We start from the raw sequence: 22,315 nt of genomic DNA on the forward strand, positions 1-22,315 counted from the left end.
AAGCTAATCTAATTGTATAGACAATGTATTTCTGATTATGAAAGTTATATATATTAAAAATTTTAAATTAGTAAAGTTGAAAATAAAGTCCCCCATAATGACAGTGATAGATAGATAGAGAAAGAGAGAGAGAGGGAGATAGAGAGAGAAAGAGAAAGAGAGAGATTGAAAAGGTGGAGGAGAAAGAGTTTGAATGGACTTAAGGTCATTGTTGAAACAAGGGTGGAAAATGTCTTATACATACTACTTGGTAATAAAAAATCAGTAAGTTTACACTTTGATGATGTCAAAATATCTGAATCATGTGATCTGGAATTCTTGAACGAGACCTGGCAGAAATTTCTGAATCCATGCAAGCAGATTCACAGATTGACCCTAGAAAAGGCCAGTATTTAATGGATAGATAAAGGAAGAGGAACTGAGAAGGATATTCAGAGATGGGGGATAATAATGTCTGCTGCTGTAGAGAAGTACAGAAGGATTAGAGTTCGGAAGTAACGTTTAGATTCATTAAGTCTTTGGTGACCCTTAGAATAGAACAGCTTCTGTAGTGTGGAAGGTGCCAGCATCAGATTGAAGAAAGCTGAAAAGTGAACAGGAAGTGAGGAAGAGAAGGCAGCAAATAGATTGTTCTTTGAGGAAGTTTAGCAGTGAAGGGGTAGAGGGGAGACAGAGGAGATGATTTAGACAGAGGAGGGGAGATTTAGGGATTTTCTTTTTTAGGATAGGAGGCTTAAGAATTCTTTTTACTTGGACAAGAATCCATTCATTTACTTACATAATATTTATTGAGTGCCTTCTGTGTATCACTAGAGCTAATGAATAAATAATAAAAAAGTAGTCATGGGATTTACTTTAATGACCCCGCTCTCCTGATTTTCCTCTAAAATCACTGGGCATTCCTCATCTCCTTTGGTCCCAAATCAGTGGCTCTTACTCTCCTGTCTGAAGTTCTCTAGATCTCTGAAAAAGACTTATGTCTTTTCTTCTCTATTCTCTTTCCATCTAGTCACCTGGCTTTAAGTACCATTTATCTCTCCAGTCTTTACCTCACCCAAGAGCTTCAGATTCATAACACCAACTCCTTACTTGATATCTCCAAGGTGTTTAATGGGCAACTCAAATCTAGTATGTCTAAAATGGAACTCTTGTCTTCCCCAAACCTCTTTCTCATTGGTCTTTCTCATCTCAGGAAATGACAACAACATTCACCCAAAAGCATAAGCTAAAAACCTAAATCATCCCTCATTCCTCTTTCCTTTACACCACATACGCAGTCCATCAGCAAGTCTTATTGGCTCTATTTTCAAAATTTAGTCTAAATCCATCTAATTTTCATTACTACCACAAAAACCATCATCTCTCATTATGATTCCCTCCTGACTCATCTTCCTTGTTTCCTGGCAGCCTTGACACAGTTTCCAGAGTGATCCTTTTTAAAAAGTAAATCAGATCACACCACTTCTTTACTCACAACCCTCAACAGCTTTCTATAGCACTTAGAACAAAATCCAAACTCCTTATCTTGACCTATAAGGCTCTATATGATCTAACCCTTATCTACTTTTTCAGTTTCACCTGATGCCACATTTTCTTCCATGTTCTTTATGTTCTAGCCACTCTGGCCTTCTTTCTGATTCTTCAATATGTCCACTTACTTCCTGATTCCTTCCTGTTCATTCCACCTGGAATGTTCTTCCCTCAGATAATGATAATTTTACATCCTGTTTCTTTCTTATTTAGTTGCATCAGTTAGTATCCCCAGAACTACATTACTTAACAGTGGCAAATATTGGTCATTCTTATTTCTTACTTTAATTAGGATGTTTCTAGTGTTACCTCATTCAGCTATGCATTCATATACTGACTTTTGGGTTATATATTAGGGAACTAATCCATTCTGATTTTATTTAGAGTTCTAAGCAAGAATGGATGATGAATTTGATCAAATGCCCTTTTAACATTTGTGGAGATCATATGATATTTTTAGTTTTGATCTTTTGGTAAATTATATTAAATTTCTTAATATTGGCCCATTTTTGCATTCATTCTTTTATTAATTCACTCAACAAATTTTTATTGAGTGCCTATGATGTACCAGATACTGTTTCAAGCACTGAAGATATAGTCAACAAAACACAGATATCACCACCCTCACAGAGCATACCATCTAGTGGGAGAAATAACAATATAAATGCATATACTTTACATTGGAAGGTGATAAATGATTTGAAGGGGAAAAGAGCAAGGGGAAATGATAGGGAGTACTAGGATTGGTAATGGCTACAATTTTAAATAGTGTGGTCAGGGAAGGCTTCACTGAGAAGGCAATATCTGTGCAAAGATTTGAAGGAGATGCGGAGGAGAGGCCACAATGATAGAAAGGTTAACTAAGTGGATATTTAAGTCACCAAGATTTAAGATAGAAGTTAATGTTAGAAATACCAATAGAGAACAAAGAACTATTCTTAGAGAAATTGGGGTAGGAGTGTACCCCAGGAATTGGTAGATGATTGCAATAAGGAGGGTAATTGGTGACATAGTGTGAAGACATGAGATTTATTTTAAAAAGCTGGAGGAAAGGAGCAGGCTCAGTGATATAAAGGGGATGGGATATATAAGAAGAAACAGGTACAAGCAAGAAGACTATAAGGGAAGCAGTGTCATCAAGAGAGATCCAGATTTAGTTAGACTAAGAAGTTGAAGAGAATATTCAAAGAGGCTTGTGAGATTAAGGATGATTCACTGTATGTTCCAGAGGACTTAATGGAAGGGTTTTGTGAGTTGGTGAAGGGTAGGAAATGGAAACATAATAGGAGATATGAAGACCCAGATGATAATTATTAGGTGATAAGGAAGGACTTGGGAGTCTAAGGCTTCTTGTGTTGATTGGCAAATAGATATAAAAGTATAATGAATTGAGTGTTGGTAGTCTCAAGACAGCTAGTGGTGGTGAGGCCGTGAGTGTTTGGGGGTGAGCCTGGGTGCCCACAGAAGTATGGAGGCCTCTAGTTGAGTCTTCTTACTCCAGAATGAGCTAAGCTTACACTTGACTTCTGTGAGAGGGGAAGAGTCATGCTTCTATGATCTTATAAAACAAGCAAGGCAGTATAATCCTGGAATGTTTCAAAATGGTAACACTGTAGAAAATGTATCCATTAGTTTAAAAAGATATTAGCTTTGTGCCCTAGTTTTGAAGAACACATAGCTCTGTATTTTTATTCTTCAGAGATAAATATTTATGTAACTTCAAAGTGAGGGGTCTATCACCTTTATATTTTTTTCATTTTCCTAAACATTATTAGTATTCATGAGATTTTTAATAAAATACTTAGTATGGCTGCAATGGAAAAAATAGCTCACATGTGTTTCCATAGTTAAACAATGGGAAATTAAATCACTGAAGCAATTCACAATGAGACCTACCCCAACTTTTTCTGTTAATCAGAATTTCTCAATATTAAGTTTCAAATGGAAACTCAAATAGTCTTAACTTCTTTGCTAAGAATTAAATATATTGGGGGTGACTGCTGTATTTCTGTCAAATAAAAATATTTTTCCAATACCTAGAACTCATAAATAAGGGTATCTTCCAAAGTGTCAGCCCAAACCCTTTTGTATGTCTTAAGCTTCACCAAAATTTCAGTAAATAGTGTAGACTGGCCAAGTTACATATAAGATGTTTTATTTATTCTTTTGTTCTGGTAGTCAGGAAGTGACAGTTCAAGAGAAAACCTAAAATAGATGATCTCCATTGAACACTTGCTGTTGGCCTCATTTCAATTTTCAAACATCTTATATGATCATTGACGCCTATCCAAGGATCTAGGGAACCTGCATTAATCACTTACAGATTATGGGAATACTATTTATTTAGGAACCATTGTGTCATACAAATCTATCATAAGGACCAGAAAGGAAAGAGGAAAGTTAAAACTCAAAATGATAATCCTACATTAATGATTCCCCCAAAGCTTTTGGTATACTGAGCCAGCCCTCTTACAACACACAGAGGAAAATAAATGAAGGACCATGAAAACAATTTCTAAGCAATTTGACCTCCTTCACCTCCAAGAAGGCTCCAAGTGAATTCCCAAAGAGACTAATCAAGTAGTTTTGACTGCTTGCTTGAAGACAAGCTGAAAGTTGGAAGACAGGATCTCACAAACCATAAGTTAGTGGACTTTTTTCCTGCTACTTTTCAGAGATTTGAACTGAAGTTAGTGATGGGTAGTGTTGTAGCCAGCCTAAAAGATGGCTCCCAGTGATTCTCACCTCTTGATAATTCTTTCCTTTGTGCAGTCCCTTCTCACATTGAATAGGGCTGACCAATAGGATATTACAGAAATGAAGGTACAGAGTTTCTGAGGCTCTGTTAAAAAAAAAAAAAACATTGCTTTTGCCTTCCTCTTTTGGATCATTCAGTCTGGGGAGAAGATAGCTGTTGCATCATGAGAATACTCAAGCAGCCCTAAGCCCTCCATGTGGTGAAGAAATGAGGCCTCTTGCCAGCAGCTGTGTGAATGAGCCATCTTGGATGCAGATCCACTAGTCCCAATAAAGCCTTCAGATGGCACAGTTCCAGCCAATATCTTGACTAAAACCTCAGTTTAGACCGTAAGCCAAAACTACCCAAATCCCTAACCCATAGAAAATGTGTGAGATAACACATATTTATTGTTTTGAGCTCTAAATTGGGGGAGGGGAGTGTAATTGGTTTTGGTTATACAACAATAGATAACTAATAAGCAACAGAACCAGAATTCAAACCCAAGTTCAACTCCAAAGTTTGAGCTCCCAAAAGGTTGAAAGTTTCCCATTGAAATTTTTAGCAGTTTTCCTTAGTTTACCTATTAATGTGATTTATTCTTTCAAAGTAAAAAGAGGAACATCAGTTCCTTTTAATTGCTTGGTCAGTGACTGTATTTACTAATGTTGGACAAGTTAGGTCTTGGGTACAATTAGAAGTCAATAAATAACTGTGTGCATTTTCTAGAAATTCTTTAAAAGTATTTCTAAAGAAGTCTGATTCATGTTTCAGAAGGAGTTTTTCTGTTAAGATTCCTCATTGAATGTTCTGTCTTATGAGATATTTAATGTGTACCATTCCACGTAATTTGTTCCTTCGTGTCCCTCTTCTGAAACTATTTTTATACAGTTTTAATTTCCTCAAGAGGAAAAATTAGGGAGTTGTTTCTGAACTATCCTTTACTAGAGTTGCAAATGATTTTAAGAACCACTTTAAAGTTCTACCCAAAAGTTCTATGTAAATTTCATGTAAGTCATAATTTTTTTTCCTTTCTCAAATGTCATTTCAACCCTGGGGAAATAATTTTTTACCTTGAAAGATCTCAATATTTCAAACTAAAAAAAACCCAAAAATTCATATCCCTTGGTCCAGATGACATGAGTCATCTTACAACAAAACATCTCAACTCAACTCTCAGATATGAGTTATTACCATTAAATGGGTCTTTCTTTGTTCAATAGAATGCTCATTTACTTTGAGGTGGAGCACTGAACACTACCTCTGAGAAATGTCCTATTTCCCTCACTTAAAGTTTATCTCTAATTATGAAGATCTGAATTTTTTTACTTTCCATTCCACTTTATTCTTGTAGACATATCTAAATATAGTAAACTGAAACTTATTGTAAGATTTTCCCATGGATATTTACATTGTTTTTCCTTTTCAGGAAAACTTCATACTCCAGCCATCCATTTCTAGCCAGGGTACATTGTAGTTAAACTTATAAAATAAAGAGCTAAATATTTTAAGCTAAAATTTTAGAATTTCTACAAAGTCTTATAGTTGTAGGCAATCAAACAGAGAGGTAGGTTTTATTAAATGTCTTCTAGACCCAGGGTAGCAAGGCTATACAGTATGCACTAAAGCAGTATTAGAGAAAAACATATTGATGTATTTTAGTGCTAATTGACGTAAAGGGTCATTGGTCAATTTTGTGCAGTATATTTGATTTCTAAACAGAACATGACCAGTGATGATGGTGTTTCACAGGTTTTATTTATGACTGCAATTGGAAAATGCTTAATCTCCTGCAGATTGTAATTTAATACATCTGTGGTTGAAATAAAGTTTATTTGTAATAGAAATCTTTCAAATATATTTTTGTAGGATTTATGGAAGTAGAATGTTCAGTGCTCCCTCTCCTGGTTTTATTTTTATTTATTTATTTATTTATTTATTTATTTATCTTAGAGGGCATCTCTCATATTTATTGATCATATGGTTGTTAACAACAATAAAATTCTGTATAGACTCAATGCACAATCATTAATCAACCCCAAGCCTAATTCTCAACAGTCTCCAATCTTCTGAAGCATAACGAACAAGTTTTTACATGATGAACAAGTTCTTACATAGTGAATAAGTTCTTACATGCTGAACAGTGCAAGGGCAGTCATCACAGAAACTTTCAGTTTTGATCACACATCATGAACTATAAACAATCAGGTCAATTATGATTATTCGTTTGATTTTTATACTTGATTTATATGTGAATCCCACATTTCTCCATTATTATTATTATTATTTTTTTTTAATAAAATGCTGAAGTGGTAGGTATATGGAAGATAAAGGTAGAAAACATAATTTAGTGCTGTAAGAGGGCAAATGTAGATCGGGTGTGTGCCTATAGACTAAGTATTAATCCAAGCTAAACAAGGGCAACAAAACATCCACAGATGCAGAAGATTTCTCTCAAAACAGGGGGGGTGAGGTTCTAAGCCTCACCTCTGTTGATCCCCAATTTCTCACCTGATGGCCCCCTGCAACTGTGCCTGTCTTAGGTTGTTCCTCCCTTGAGGAATCTTACCCGTCTCTGGCTGACCAGTCATCTTCCGGGACCATACAGGGAAATGTAAAGTTGGTAAGTGAGAGAGAAGCAATATTGTTTGAAAAGGTTAGCTTTTTACTTTTTTGCAGATTTATGCCCTGTGGCTTCTATGCCGAGCATTTGTCTTGAGGTATCTTTACCACTTGGAAGAATTATGATACTCGGTAATTTCGATATGAGGCACAAATTCTACTTAGGGGTTGTAATTATGAAGGAAGAAGAGAAGCTATAGAAGTAGCAGACGGAAGAAAACGTGGGAAGATTGATTATTTCTTTGACATATCTTCTTGTAGTGTAACATAAGCGTGTATAGGTTTTAAATTACTAATTAAATTGCATGCACACATTAACATAATAGGAATACAGCTACATAACCAAAGCAGACCTACAATTACCAGCCATATCCAGTGAAACCAAGAAAACCAGTTAGGCACCCTAGGCATTTGTGAAAAATTATCAATGATATGATGGATATTGTCTAACTGAGTTTGAATATTTTGAGAAAAATCAGACAAATTAAAACAACACATTCCTGGGAACTGTTCACATCCCATATGTTCTTTCAACAGTAGATAGTCTATAGTCGCAAGATTTTGGAGCACTGCAACTTGCACTTCTCCTAATTCTTGGTTGAGTTCTGACAGTATAGATCCAGTCAAATTTGTTGTTTTACTGTATGCACAGGCCAGCTTAGATATCTCCTTCTTCATTCCAATGGCAAGTCCAGGAACCGGTGGGATGAATGCAGCTACAACTGCAACAGCACCAGGATCTTTGTTGAAGTTTTTTGCTGATCATCTTCTGGAATGACTCTTCCAGAGAATGTTGATGTTGGTGAAGATCTGAATTTTAAAAATACAGTTAGATAATTCTTTGCTTAATGAAAACATTAACCACAGGATATATTTTGATAGTAGGATCTCTACAACTCTATTTACAAATATTTTTATATACAGATTTAATAAAGTAAAATATAGCTCATGGACATGTATTGGTCCACATTATACTGCAAAAACACTATTGCCTACCTTAAGCTTCTTACAAGGGATTTTATTTTTCCCACTTCTTATTTGATATGTTGCTTTTACCCTTGCCCTTCCAGCTTTGAAATCACCAGATGTCCAATAATTCAAGTCTTCTACCTCATTTTAGAGAAGGCTTCATAATTTACCTTAACCTTAGGTTGTTTTTTTGTGTGTATGGAAACCATATGCCATATGCCATGTCATCTCAGAAAGATAGGTAGGTAGGTAGATAGATCATCAACTTTTATCAAAGAGAGAATTAATTAAATTAGAGTTAGAGATGAGATTTTATATTTTGTCAAGATACACATAATATAAAATTTACCATTAGTGACATTTAGTATATTCACAATGTTGTGCAACCATCACCAATACCTAATTCCAGAGCATGTTCATCAACCCAAAAGGAAATCCATACTCATTAAACAGTCACTCCTTTTCTCTCTCTCCCCAGCTTCTGGCAACCACCAGTCTGTTTTCAGTCTCTATTAATTTGCTGATTCTGGATATTTCCTATTAGTAGAATCCTGTAATATGTGGCTTTTTGTGCCTAGCTTTTTTCACTTAGCTTAATGTTTTCAAGGTTCATCCATGTAATAGTACTTCATTCCTTTTTGTAGCTGAATAATATTCCATTGTATGTACTACATTTTGGCTATCCATTCATCAGTTGATGCGCATTTGGGTTGTTTGCACCTTTCATTCACAGCTATTGTAAATAATGCTGTGAACAAAAACATTAGGTACATGTTTTTGTTTGAATACTGTTTTTAATGCTCTTGGGTATACACCTAGGAGTGGAATTGCTGGGTGATGTGGTAATTGAGATGACACATTTTTAAGTGAAATCTTAACCAGACCAATAAATCATCCCATTGTTTTATGGGGGGAGTCATATTGTTATTTTTCTTTTGTTATGTTAACAACTTTTATGGACTCCTACACTTCTCTAGGAAATGTGGTATGGGAGCTTATACTAGGAGACTACAAGATGGCATCACCAAACCACGCCCCACATGAGAAACTAACCATATTTTATGCAAAGTGTCCACTGATATAAAGGCATTTGAAGGCCCCCAACTCTAGAAGGTGCATTGGTATACACCTTCAGACAATGAAGGTTACAGGCAAGTAACCGAAGTGTTTCCGTATAGCTTTGGAGTCAGATAGACCTTGCCAAATTGCCCACAGTTGCCCTTGGGCCACTCACTAAATTTCTCAGTATCTCAGTTTCCCCATCTGTAAAATGGGGGTATTAATCCCTGCTTCTCAACATTGTTATAAGGAATGGTCATAGCCTGGTATATAGTTGGGGTTTCATAAATATTAGTTCTCATTTCCCCATATTTTCTTACACTCTTCAAATGAACTCTTCTTCAAAACAGCAGTATTTTTCTTTTCATTTTCTCTTTCAGGTTAAAATTAAACTGCCAAATACAAACTCTTCTGACATTAAAATTGATATTGAGGAAATGACTCTTGACCTTCGTACTCCTCATAAGTGAGTAAAACTTGGAACTAGAATAATATGTTATAATATTAATGACTCTTTAGTCAATATTCTTTTTAAAAGTGTACTGTTATTTTGCATCACCCTTAAAGTCAGGAGAAAAGTAAAAAAGTCAGTTAATCATTCAGATATTTGATATACTTAATATAAACACAAGTATATTTGGAAATACTTAATTTTTTTCTACTTTGCATACATACATTTGGAGTAGGCTGAAACCAGCAAAACAGTCCTTGACATTCACATACAGTTTGCTTAGCTGAAAAATAGCTAGAGGTGAAAATTCCTTAAGTTGTAAGTCTTGCATGTGATTTTTTTGTATAGTGATGGCATAAGAGAAGCAATATCTTTTAAACATATTGGGTATTGTGGAGGCTGAAAGGTTAAATTAGATTATATTCATCTAAAAATCAACAAAAATGTCTTATTATCAATTACTTAAAACAAAAATCCCAACAGCTAATTTATCACTAAATTTTCAAGTTCTGTGAATACATTTAAAAATAATACAGATGATAGTGGAATAATTCATTTAAACATTTTGGTATTTTCAAAATAGTCTTATTATAACACAGGTTCACATACAGCAAAATTCTGATATAAATTGTTTATCCTGAAACCTGGATAAATCAGTCCTGTCTCTCAAAAGTAACTCTATAAAGAGGGAATCAATAGAACCTGGTGTGTGCTAGATAAAATATCTAAGTATCTCACTGCTTCGTTCACTTTTCATCTGGATGTATAGCAGTGAGCACACTTTTGTTGATTGCAGTGGTTCTTTCTCTATAACTCATAAACATTTCAAACTGGGTGTGGGAAGCAGTCAGCTGCTGGCACATTTTCTTCCTTCCATTATCAGTACATATAATTCTTCTTTGTTGATCTTAGGGCTTTAAGAAAATAAAAAGTAGATCCATCATACAAGACTTCTATGTGTAAACAGCCCAATATACATACACAGCTTAACTTTGATTTCTACAGTAGATGCATTTAACCCAAAATGGTCTACAGATGAATATATGTCAAATATATTCTCATTATTTATATAATTTCAAAAATGTCTTCTCATGAAAAAAAATGTCTCATGTCTCAAAATTACATTGACTATTCCTACTATCCACCTCAAAAAATATTGGAATTTTTTCATTGCATATTATACAGTAACTCTTCCACACCACCTTTGCAGGATAGTCAGCTAAATGAACAGTCAATCTTCCATGATATTTGTGTGCTTATTAAAAGCACACACATATCAACACACCATGGAGTTAATTTCCATTTTGCTAGCAGTTCTCCATCAATCTTCAGGCAGTTGCTCTGGCTATGCTGTCATTCCAGATATCTATCAGAGCCCACCAAATGAAAGACTGACACAGAGATACTATTTCTTATAGAACATGGGCTGCACTGTGATTGTTGGGTTATACTATACTTATATTATTAAATGCTCAGTGCAGAGAGGTACTGCATTTTAACAAAAATTCATGAACTAAGATAGAAGGCAGAAAATAGAATTCAGGTTTTTATTACTTTCCCTAAACACTTGCGCTTTGTTTGGAGCCATGCTATTATCTGAAATTGTATAATTGGAAACATGTCTTATTTTTGAATTTACTAATATTCACATCTACTTCTAGTTTCTAACTTTGATACACTGTAACACTATGTTTACTGGCTCCAAGAGAAAATGAGAGGACATTCTGTTCTTGTATCTGTAAGGCAGAACAAGTGAATTTATTTTAACTGAACGAACCAGTAACATCAGTCAAATGATAGTCAATTGCATTAGAATTATTAGTGAAATTCAGATTTTTAGCATTATTCAGCCAAAATAGATAAAGGAGTTTCCTGAATTCTTCCTTTTTTAAAAACATGACTGTTTTGGTATGTATATTCCTAACATGAAGCAGATGAAAAGAAGGAAGACAGGGGAAATGGGATAATTTCCTAGATCCTCCTGACTTTTGTCTCCATATGGGGTTTCATTGTTTCTCAGAGTGGGTTCTAAGAATGTCATAAATGAATTCCTTGAATGCGATAATAAAAACACATTGTAAAAAATAAGTATGAGTTGATTTTTGGTTGAGGTGCTGCTTTAGATTACTCTCACCTTTGCTGTGCTCCTTTAATTCAGATCAACTGAGAGACGGATGTTCAAAGACACTGATACCTAATGAAAAGTTTTCTAAATGTAATAGTGTGTTGCAGCTCAGTAGCTATTTCTGCACTTTCCTTGAAAAAATGCCATGTCTGATTTTAACCCAGATATGTAAATCAAATAATTTATCAACTATGTAAAGTAAAAACTTCATTATATGAATATGCACAGTACAAGATTGTCCTTTATTTAAAATCTCTTGCAAGCCATATCAACTTGAATTCTCTAATATAAATGAAAGCATGTAAGTCTCTAAACTACAGCTGGATGTATAGATAATTTTTTTGCTTTTACTTTCATATATTATTATTTGCATTTAAATAATTCCTAATGAAGATTAACACAGATAAACACTTGAGCAATGTCTAAACTGTGGCTTTTTAAAAAGCAAATATATTGACAATGTAAAGGCAGAGGAATTAAGTTTCAATGTTTCTTCATATTTTATACTACTAATCTATTAGTTATTCAACTCTTTTTGTGGCAAACTATTTACTTTTAATTCACTTATTTATTGACTGAACAAACAAAGTCTGCTAGATGTTGGCAGGGGCGGGGGGGCACCAAGATAAGATACAGTCCTGTCCTTTAATTACTTATACATGGATATAAGTATTTGTAGAATTTTATTTTGTTTAAATATAAATCTCAGTTCAGATATCAGTCAGTAAAACACAAAAGACAAAAATACTTCCCTTCTCCTAAGGGCCTAAATAAGTCACAGTTTCTATTTTTCAAATTTTTAGTATGTTAAGCCACACAATTAAGGACTAGACAGAAATGCAGGGATAAATGGATCATTCCAATGGCCACTGTCTCTCTTGAATTTATTTCTCTCTGGATAGAGAAGTGTACATTATCATTGGAACTCATTTTCAGCTGATTTATAGCTGTCTTTTAGTGCAATGAAGCTACCACCACTGAGCTCTGCTTTCTTTCCAAGTGAATATATTATCATTTGTAGAATAAGAGATAAAGCAAATCTAACTCTAGCATAACCTATAGTGTAAACAACTTTTAATGCATGAACTGTAAACTTTTTTCCACCCAATTCTTTTCTGAGATGCCAATTATTACAGGACATATTAAAATGCGTTGTGGGATTAAAGATGGTGGCATGAGAGGTGAGACAGAGACTTACTCCCAAAACCAAATATAATATGAAAATATACTTAATGTGACTAATCCTAAAAGAGCAACAGGAAAGAAGGCTGCGCCAGACTGCATACACCCCAAGAAAAGAGCAGACCTCATGGAACAGGGTAACGTACCAAAGCCATGATCTGGTGGAACTCAAGCCCTTTCCCTACCCCAGCTCACCAGCAGGAAGAAGAGAAACGGAGCAGGGAGGGGGTGGAAGCCTAGGACTACTGAACACCCAGCCCTGGAGATCTGCTCTGGGAGCACAAACCTACATTGCATGGTACTCTGGAGATCTGTGGAGTGGGAAAGCTAAGAGAGGCAGAATACTTGGAGAGAGTGAGATTCCAGCTGCTTGTGTAAAACAGGGATCTACATCCCGCTGCTCTGGGACAAAAGAAAGGCAGGCAGTCTGAGAGACTTCCTAACAGCAAGAGGGCTGCTAAAGGGGCAAGGATTGCACAGAGCTTGCTGCTCAGGAGAAAGAATAGCTGGATAAAATTGTCCAGGTGCACTCTGCCCAGCAGGTTGGGAACTTTCAGAAACTTCATGCACTCCATCCTCCTGGCTGGCTATGCAGCTCTGAGGCCCCCCTCCATGATATGCAGCCTGCTGGCACCAGCTTGCAAACCAGCAGTCCCTGCCCTGATGTCAGGCCAGCCAGAGGGGGGCCCTGCCTACAGCAGCTACTAACCCAAAGCACAGAGGCTTACACCTGTGCTCTCGGCCCACTGGTTCTGACAGCAAAGACAGGCACAGCAGCCGGGAAACAGGAAATAGCTCTTTTCTCTCCCCAGGCATCAGCACCACTCCCCTGCGACCCCCGACATTGCTCCAGGGGCTGAGCAGTTCCAGAGAGTAGAACTTCTGGGCACTAGAGGGTGCCACATACAAATATGAAACATCAAAGGAACCTGGTTCAACCCAAAATCCCACAAACTCCAGAAAAAGGCTCAAGTAAAACTGAACTCATCAATCTTCCTGAAAGAGATTTCAAAATAAAAATCATAAACATGCTCATGGAGGTTCAAAAAAATGTACAAGAACTCAGGAATTAATTTAAGATGGAGATTCAATCAATAAGAAATTCAGTATTTGAAATGAAATATACAATGGAGGGATTTAAAAGCAGATTCGATGTAGTAGAAGAGAAGTAAATGGAACAGAAATTAGAGAAGAGGAATACAAAGAAGCTGAGGCACAGAGAGAAAAAAGGATCTCTAGGAATGAAAGAATATTGAGAGAAATGTGTGACCAATCTAAATGGAACAATATTTGCATTATAGGGGTACCAGAAGAAGACGAGAGAGAAAAAGGGATAGAAAGTGTCTTTGAGGAGGTAATTGCTGAAAACTTCCCCAATCTGGGGAAGGAAATAGTCTCTCAGGCTATGAAAGTCCACAGATCTCCCAACACAAAGGAGCCGAGGAGGACAACACCAAGACATATAATAATTAAAATGGCAAAGATCAAGGATAAGGGCAGAGTATTAAAAGCAGCCAGAGAGAGAAAAAAGATCACATACAAAGGAAAACCCATCAGACTATCATCAGACTTCTCAACAGAAACCTTACAGGCCAGAAGGGAGTGGCATGATATATTTAATGCAATGAAACAAAAGGGCCTTGAACCAAGAATACTCTACCTGGTAAGATAATGATTCAAATTTGAAGGAGGGATTAAACAATTTCCAGATATTCAAAAGCTGAGAGAATTTACCCCCCACAAACCATCTCTACAGTGCATTTTGGAGGGACTGCTATAGATGGAAGTGTTCCTAAGGCAAAATAGCTTTCACCAGAGGAACTAAAACCACAGTAAGGTAAGTAGAACAATGAATTACTAAGCAGATGCAAAATTAAAGCAACTACTCCCAACATCAGTCAAGGGATACACAAAAAGTACAGAACGTGGTACCTAATATATAAATAATGGAGGAGAAAGAAAAAGAAAAAAAAGAACCTTTAGATTATGTTTGTACTAGCATACTAAGTGAGTTAAATTAGACTGATAGATAGCAAGGGAATTACCCTTGAACCTTTGGTAACCACGAATCTAAAGCCTGCAATGGCAATAAGTATATATATATATCAATAATCACCCTAAATGTAAATGGACTGAATGCACCAATCAAAAGACATAGAGTCACTGAATGGATAAAAAAAACAAGACCCATCTATATGCTGCCTACAAGAGACTCACTTTAAACACAAAGACATACACAGACTAAAAGTGAAGGGATGGAAAACAATACCTCATGCAACTAACAGCGAGAAAAAAGCAGGAGTTGCAGTACTTGTATCAGACAAAATAGACTTCCAAACAAAGAAAGTCACAGGAGACAAAGAAGGACATTACATAATGATAAAGGGCTCAGTCCAACAAGAGGATATAACCATTATAAATATCTATGCACCCAACACAGGAGCACCCACATATGTGAAACAAGTACTAACAGAATTAAAGGTGGAAATAGAATGCAATGCATTCATTCTAGGAGACTTCAACACAGCACTCACTCCAAAGTACAGATCAACCAGACAGAAAATAAGTAAGGACACAGAGGGATTGAGCAACACATTAGAACAGATGGACCTAACAGACATCTATAGAACACTTCACCAAAAAGCAGCAGGATACACATTCTTCTCAAGTGCACATGGAATGTTTTCAAGAATAGATCATATACTAGGCCACAAAAAGAGCCTCAGTAAATTCAAAAAGATTGAAATTGTACCAACCAACTTCTCAGACCACTAAGGTATGAAACTAGAAATAAACTATGGAAAGAAAATTAAAAAGTCCACAAACACATGGAGGCATAACAACGTGCTCCTAAATAATCAATGGATCAATGACCAAATAAAAACAGAGATCAAGCAATATATGGACACAAATGACAACAATAATTCAACACCACAAAATCTGTGAGACATAGCGAAGGCCATGCTAAGAGGAAAGTATATTGCAATACAGGCTTACCTCAGGAAAGAAGAATGATCCCATATGAACAGTCTAAACTCACAATTAATAAAACTAGGAAAAGAAGAACAAATGAAGCCTAAAGTCTCAGTAGAAGGAGGGACATAATAAATACTAGAGCAGAAATAAATGAAATTGAGAACAAAACAATAGAATCAATGAAAGCAGGAGCTGGTTCTTTGAGAAAATAAACAAAATAGATAAACCCCTAGCCAGACTTATTAAGAAAAAAAGAGAGTCTACACACATAAACAGAATCAGAAATGAGAAAGGAAAAATCACTACAGACACCACAGAAATACATAAAATTATTAGAGAATACTATGAAAATTATATGCAAACATCTGGATAACCTAGAAGAAATGGACAACTTTCTAGAAAAATACAACCTTCCATGGCTGACCCAGGAAGAAACAGAAAATCTCAACAGACTAATTACCAGCAATGAAACTGAATTGGTAATAAAAAAACTACCTAAGAACAAAATTCCTGAACCAGATGGCTTCACTGCTGAATTTTATCAGACATTTCATGAAGACATAATACCCATTCTCCTTGAAGTCTTCCAAAAAGTAGAAGAGGAGGGAATACTCACGAACTCATTCTATGAGGCCAGCATCACTCTAATGCCAAAACCAGGCAAAGATACCACAAAAAAGAAAATTACAGACCAATATCCCTGATGAACATAGATGCAAAAATAGTCAACAAAATATTAGCATACTGAATTCAAAAATACATCAAAAAGATCATCCATCATGATCAAGTAGGATTTATTCCAGGGATGCAAGGATTGTACAATATGAGAAAATCAATCAACATCATCCACCACATCAACAAAAAGAAAGACAAAAAGCACAGGATCATCTCCATAGATGCTGAAAAAGTATTCCACAAAATTCAACAGCCATTCATGATAAAAACTCTCAACAAAATGGGTATAGAAGGCAAGTACCTCAACATTATAAAGGCCATATATGACAAACCCACAGCCAACATCATACTTAACAGAGAGAAGCTGAAAACTTTTGCTTTAAGATCAGGAACATGACAAAGATGCCCACTCTCCCCACTTTTATTCAACATAGTTCTGGAGGTCCTCGCCACAGCAATCAGACAATACAAAGAAATAAAAGGCATCCAGATTTGTAAGGAAGAAGTCAACTGTCCCTGTTTGCAGATGACATGATTTTGTACGTAAAAAACCCTGAAGAATCCACTCCAAAACTACTAGATCTAATATCTGAATTCAGCAAAGTTGCAGAATACAATGTTAATACACAGAAATCTGTTGCATTCCTATACACTAACGATGAACTAGCAGAAAGAGAAATCAGGAAAACAATTCCATTCACAATTACATCAAAAAGAATAAAACACCTAGGAATAAACCTAACCAAGGAAGTGAAATACCTATACCCAGAAAACTACAAAACACTCATGAGAGAAATTAAAGAAGGTACCAATAAATGGAAACACATCCTGTGATCATGAATAGGAAGAATTAATACTGTCAAAATGGCCATCCTGCCTAAAGCAATCTACAGATTCAATGCAATCTCTATCAAAACACTGACAGCATTTGTCAATGAACTAGAGCAAATAGTTCTAAAATTTATATGGAACCACAAACGACCCCAAATAGCCAAAGCAATCCTGAGAAGGAAGAATAAAACTGGGGATACAATGCCTCCCAACTTCAAGCTCTACTACAAAGCCACAGTAATCAAGACAATTTGGTATTGGCACAAGAAGAGACACATAGATCAATGAAACAGAATAGAGAACCCAGATATTAACCCAAATATATATGGCCAATTAATATATGATAAAAGAGCCATGGATATACAATGGGGAAATGACAGCCTCTTCAACAGCTGGTGTTGGCAAAACTGAACAGCTACATGCAAGAGAATGAAACTGGATTATTGTCTAACCCCATGCACAAAAGTAAACTCAAAATGGTTCAAAGACCTGAATGTAAGTCATGAAACCATAGAACTCTTAGAAGAAAACATAGGCAAAAATCTCTTGAATATAAACATAAGCAACTTTTTCATGAATGCATCTCCTTGGGCAAGGGAAACAAAAGCAAAAATGAACAAATGTGACTACATCGAGGTAAAAAGCTTCTGTACAGCAAAGGACACCATCAGCAGAACAAAAAGGCATCCAATAGTATGGGAGAATGTATTTGTAAATGACATATCTGATAAGGGCTTAACATCCAAAATATATATAGAACTCACATGCCTCAACACCAAAAAGGCAAATAAACCTATTACAAAATGGGCAGAAGACCTGAACAGACACTTCTCCAAAGAAGAAATTCAGATGGCCACCAGGCACATTCAAAGATGCCCCACATCGCTAATTATCAGAGAAATGCAAATTAAAACCACAATGAGATATCACCTCACACCAGTAAGGATGGTCAACACTGAAGAGACTAGGAAGAGCAAATACTGGTGAGGATGCGGAGAAAGAGGAACCCTCCTACACTGCTTGTAGGAATGTAAACTAGTTCAACCATTGTGGAAAGCAATATGGAGGTTCCTCACAAAACTAAAAATAGAAATACCATTTGACCCAGGAATTCCACTCCTAGGAATTTACCCAAAGAAAATGAAAACATTAATGTGAAAAGACATATGCACCCCTATGTTTATTGCAGCACTATTTATGATAGCCAAGATATGGAAGCAACCTAAGTGTCCATCAGTAGATGAATGGATAAAGAAGATGTGGTACATATACACAATGGAATACTATTCAGCCATAAGAAAGATACAAATCTACCATTTGCAACAACATGGATGGAGCTAGAGGATATTATGCTCAATGAAATAAGTCAGGCAGAGAAAGACAAATACCAAATGACTTCCCCCTCAGTTGTGGAGTATAACAACAAAGCAAAACTGAAGGAACAAAATAGCAGCAGACTAACAGACTCCAAGAAGGGACTAAGGGTTACCAAAGGGGAGGGGTGAGGGAGGGCAGGTGGGGAGTGATGGAGAAGGGGATTGAGGGGTATCATGATTAGTGCACATGGTGTGTGGGGGGTCACAGGGAAGACAGTGTAGCACAGAGAAGACAAGTAGGGACTCTGTGGCATCTTACTACACTGATGGACAGTGACTGCAATGGGGTATGAAGGGGAACTCAATAATAAGGGTGAATGTAGTAACCACATTGTTTTTCTTGTGAAACCTTCATAAGATTGTATATCAATGATACCTTAATAAAAAAAAAAGAAAATACACTAAAGTTTTGTAATGCAGTAAAAAATAAAATAAAATGCATTGTGATTTCATTACTTCAGCTCAAAGGAGATGTTTCTCTGACCCCAAATATCTGAAATGGGACAAGTGATACAGAAAATTTCTTCTATAGGTTCCAGAGATGTGTGAAAAGTACTTCCAATGAGCCTAGTTTCTTGAACTTAGGTCTTTGAAATGAGTAAAGAGGCAATTGATTTTTAAGGATTTGTTTTCAAATAGTAGATCTTTTTATGAGTATTCAATAAGTACCCCTAAAAAAAACAGATTCTTTCACTGATGTGGATATTATACCTTCTAAAAGAGCTTTCCTGTCCACTTTTTATTGACACACTGAAGCCTGGGCTTAGAATGTGAGGTAACAAGTGTTTCATGCATTTAATTTTTTTCAGATACCAACATGTGCCAATCCTATGCATAATTGAGATTCATATCACTATGACAGAATTATGAATTTCTCATCCCAGCAATGCATCTAAAGCATACAGCTATCTAGCAACTGAGCCATAAACTGAAAAATAAAGCCAGCAGTCTCTCACAGAGATTTTTGTCAATGTATAGCATAAAGAACCAGAAGGAAGCAGAGGGAAGTGCTTTCATTGATCTGGTATTGAAGTCATTCGAGGCCTGAGATTCAATAACTACACCTATAGTAGAAACTCTGCCTAAAGTTGTATTCGCAGAATTATTATATTTTCAAATATTACAATTTTCAGATTTGTGTTATTCATTCACATTCCATCTATACATAAGTATGACTGTCAAGAGATCTATCGAACTAACTTAAAGTTGCAATGGTTCTATATCTATGCCTGTAAACATAGATTGAGGCTGTGTTTATATTATGCAAAATGAGATCAATTTAGAAGAAAAGAGTGGCAGGTCAAAACCACTGCTTGAATATTTAAGGCCAAAAAGCTGGTATACTATTTGTGTTATTTAGGCATATTTTTGATCCAGTACTTGTACTGTCTAATTATTGTCTTTTAGTTCCTAACATTCTGATGTTGTATATTGCTTTCCATTGCCTTATTTAAAGTGATATCTTCTTGATATCACTTTAGGAAGCTGATCCTAAGTTTTCAATTTCTGTTTTTCAGGAAGCTGTTGATAACCCTTCCCCATCCTGTGGAGTGCAACAGTGCCAAAGGTTTATATACCCTTGAGACTGAGACTCTTGAAATCACCATGACTTTGAAAAGAGACGTTGACTTTGATGTCTGATACTTCATTAATAAGGAGGAAAAGTTGTTAAATAGCACTGATAAAAAAATTTAAAAAACTTTGAAATAATTTATTAATGCTTTCTATCTTCTCTTTATTATTCTGACATATTTTGAAAAAAGCCTTAAATTTAATTATAGTGATATTTTGATTATTTACAGTCTTTTCTATTCTCTGGTAGGAAGTATTATTTTCTCATAATTATAAGCTATTCCATTTTTATATAATAACTGGATAGAATTTAAATATTAACCAGATTACATGATCAATTAAAACTGAAATATGACCATGAAATAGTTGGTCCACTTATTTCAGTAGTCTAAAGAACTTAAGTCATCTAATTACTGGAATACCTCATTTTATTGTGCTTCACTTTATTGCACCTCACAGATACTGTGTTTGTTACAAATAAAAGTTTTGTGGCCACCCTGTTTTGAGTAAGTCTGTTGGCACCATTTCTCTAACAGCATTTGCTCCCTTTGTGTCTCCTTATGGTAATTCTCACAATATTTCAAACTTTTTCATATTTTGAAATTTCATATTATGAAAATTCATATTCGTATAATTTTTCATTATTATATTTGTTATGGTGATCTGTGATCAGTGATCTTTGATGTTGCTATTATAATTGTTTTGGGGTGCCACAAACCATGCCCACATAAGACAGCAAACTTAATTGATAAGTGTTGTATGTGTCCTGACTGCTCCATGCACCAGCCATTCTCCCATCTCTCTGCCTCTCCTCAGGCCTCCCTATTCCCTGAGACACAACTATATTGAAATTAGGCCAATTAATAAGCCTACAATGGTCTGAGTGTTCAAGTGAAAGGAAAAGTGACACATCTCTCACTTTAAATCAAAATCTAGAAATGATTAGCCTAATAAGGAAGTCATGTCAAAAGCCAAGATAGGCTGTAAGCTAGGCCTCTTGTGCCAAACAGTCCAATTGTGAATGCAAAAGAAAAGTTCTTAAAGGATATTAAAAATGCTATTCCAGTGAACAAATGAACAATACGAAAGCAAAAATGCCTTATTGCTGATATGGAGAAAGTTTTAATGGTCTGGATAGAAGATCAAACCAGCCATAAAATTCCCTCAAGCTAAAGCCTAGTGCAGGCCCTACCTCTCTCCAGTTCTATGAAGGCTGAGAGAGGTGAGGAAGCTACTGAAGAAAGATATGAAGCTAGCAGGGGTTGGTTCATAAGATGTAAGGAAAAAAGCCGACACCATAACAATAAAGTGCAAGGTGAAAGTAGCAAGTGCTGATGGAGCAGTTACAGCAAGTTATCCAGAAGATCTCACTAAGATCTTTAATGAAGGTGGCTACACTCAGCAACAGATTTTCAATGTAGACAAAACAGCTTTCTGTTGGAAGAAATTGCCATCTAGGACTTTCGTAGCTAGAGAAGAGATGTCAATGTCTGACTTCAAAACTTCAAAGGACAGGCTGACACTCTTGTTAGAGGCTAATGTGGCTGATGACTTTGATACCAATGTTCATTTACTGTTCTGAAAATCCTAAGGCCCTTAAGAATTATTCTAAATTTACTCTACCTGTACTCTTTAAATGCAACAACAAAGTTTGTATGACAGCACATTTGTCAACAACATGGCTTAATTAATAGTTTAAGCCCACTGTTGAGACCAACTGATTAGAAAAAGGTTCCTTTCAAAATGTGACTGCTCAATGACAATGTGCCTGGTCACCCACGAGCTCTGATGGAGATGTACAGTAAGATTAATGATGCTTTCATGCCTGCTAACAACACCCATTCCGCAACCCACAGATTAAGGAGTCATTTTGACTTTCAAGTCTTATTACTTAAGAAATATTTTGTAAGACTATAGCTGCCAGAGACAGTGATTCCTCTGATAGATCTGGACAAAGTAAATCAAAAACCTTCTGGAATGGATGTCATTAAGAATATTCATGGTTCATGGGAAGAGGTCAAAATATCAACATTAACAAGAGTTTGGAAGAAGTTGATTCCAACCCTCATGGATAATTGAGAGGTTTAAGACTTTGGTGGAGGAATTAACTGCAGAGGTGGTGGAAATAGGAAGAGAACTAGAATTAGAAGTGGAGTTCAAAGATGTGATTGAATGGTTGCAATCTCATAATAACACTTCTTTTTGAAAAA

General features: G+C 35.8%; 1 protein-coding gene across 2 annotated transcripts in view; it reads left to right on the plus strand.

Annotated features, from left to right (window-relative positions):
- The window catches only part of DNAAF6 (dynein axonemal assembly factor 6), a 53,509-nt gene extending 33,293 nt beyond the window's left edge, over positions 1-20,216 (plus strand). For both annotated transcript variants that reach the window (XM_057495501.1, XM_036924933.2), the window contains exons 6-7: positions 9,298-9,383; positions 20,051-20,216. In XM_057495501.1, the coding sequence (XP_057351484.1) occupies positions 9,298-9,383; positions 20,051-20,174 (210 nt within the window). In that variant the 3' untranslated portion in view covers positions 20,175-20,216. The remainder of the gene's footprint in view (positions 1-9,297; positions 9,384-20,050) is intronic.
- Positions 20,217-22,315: the final 2,099 nt, after the last annotated feature.

Source organism: Manis pentadactyla, chromosome X (assembly GCF_030020395.1).
Source record: "Manis pentadactyla isolate mManPen7 chromosome X, mManPen7.hap1, whole genome shotgun sequence".
In the NCBI taxonomy this organism is placed as follows: Eukaryota; Metazoa; Chordata; class Mammalia; order Pholidota; family Manidae; genus Manis; species Manis pentadactyla.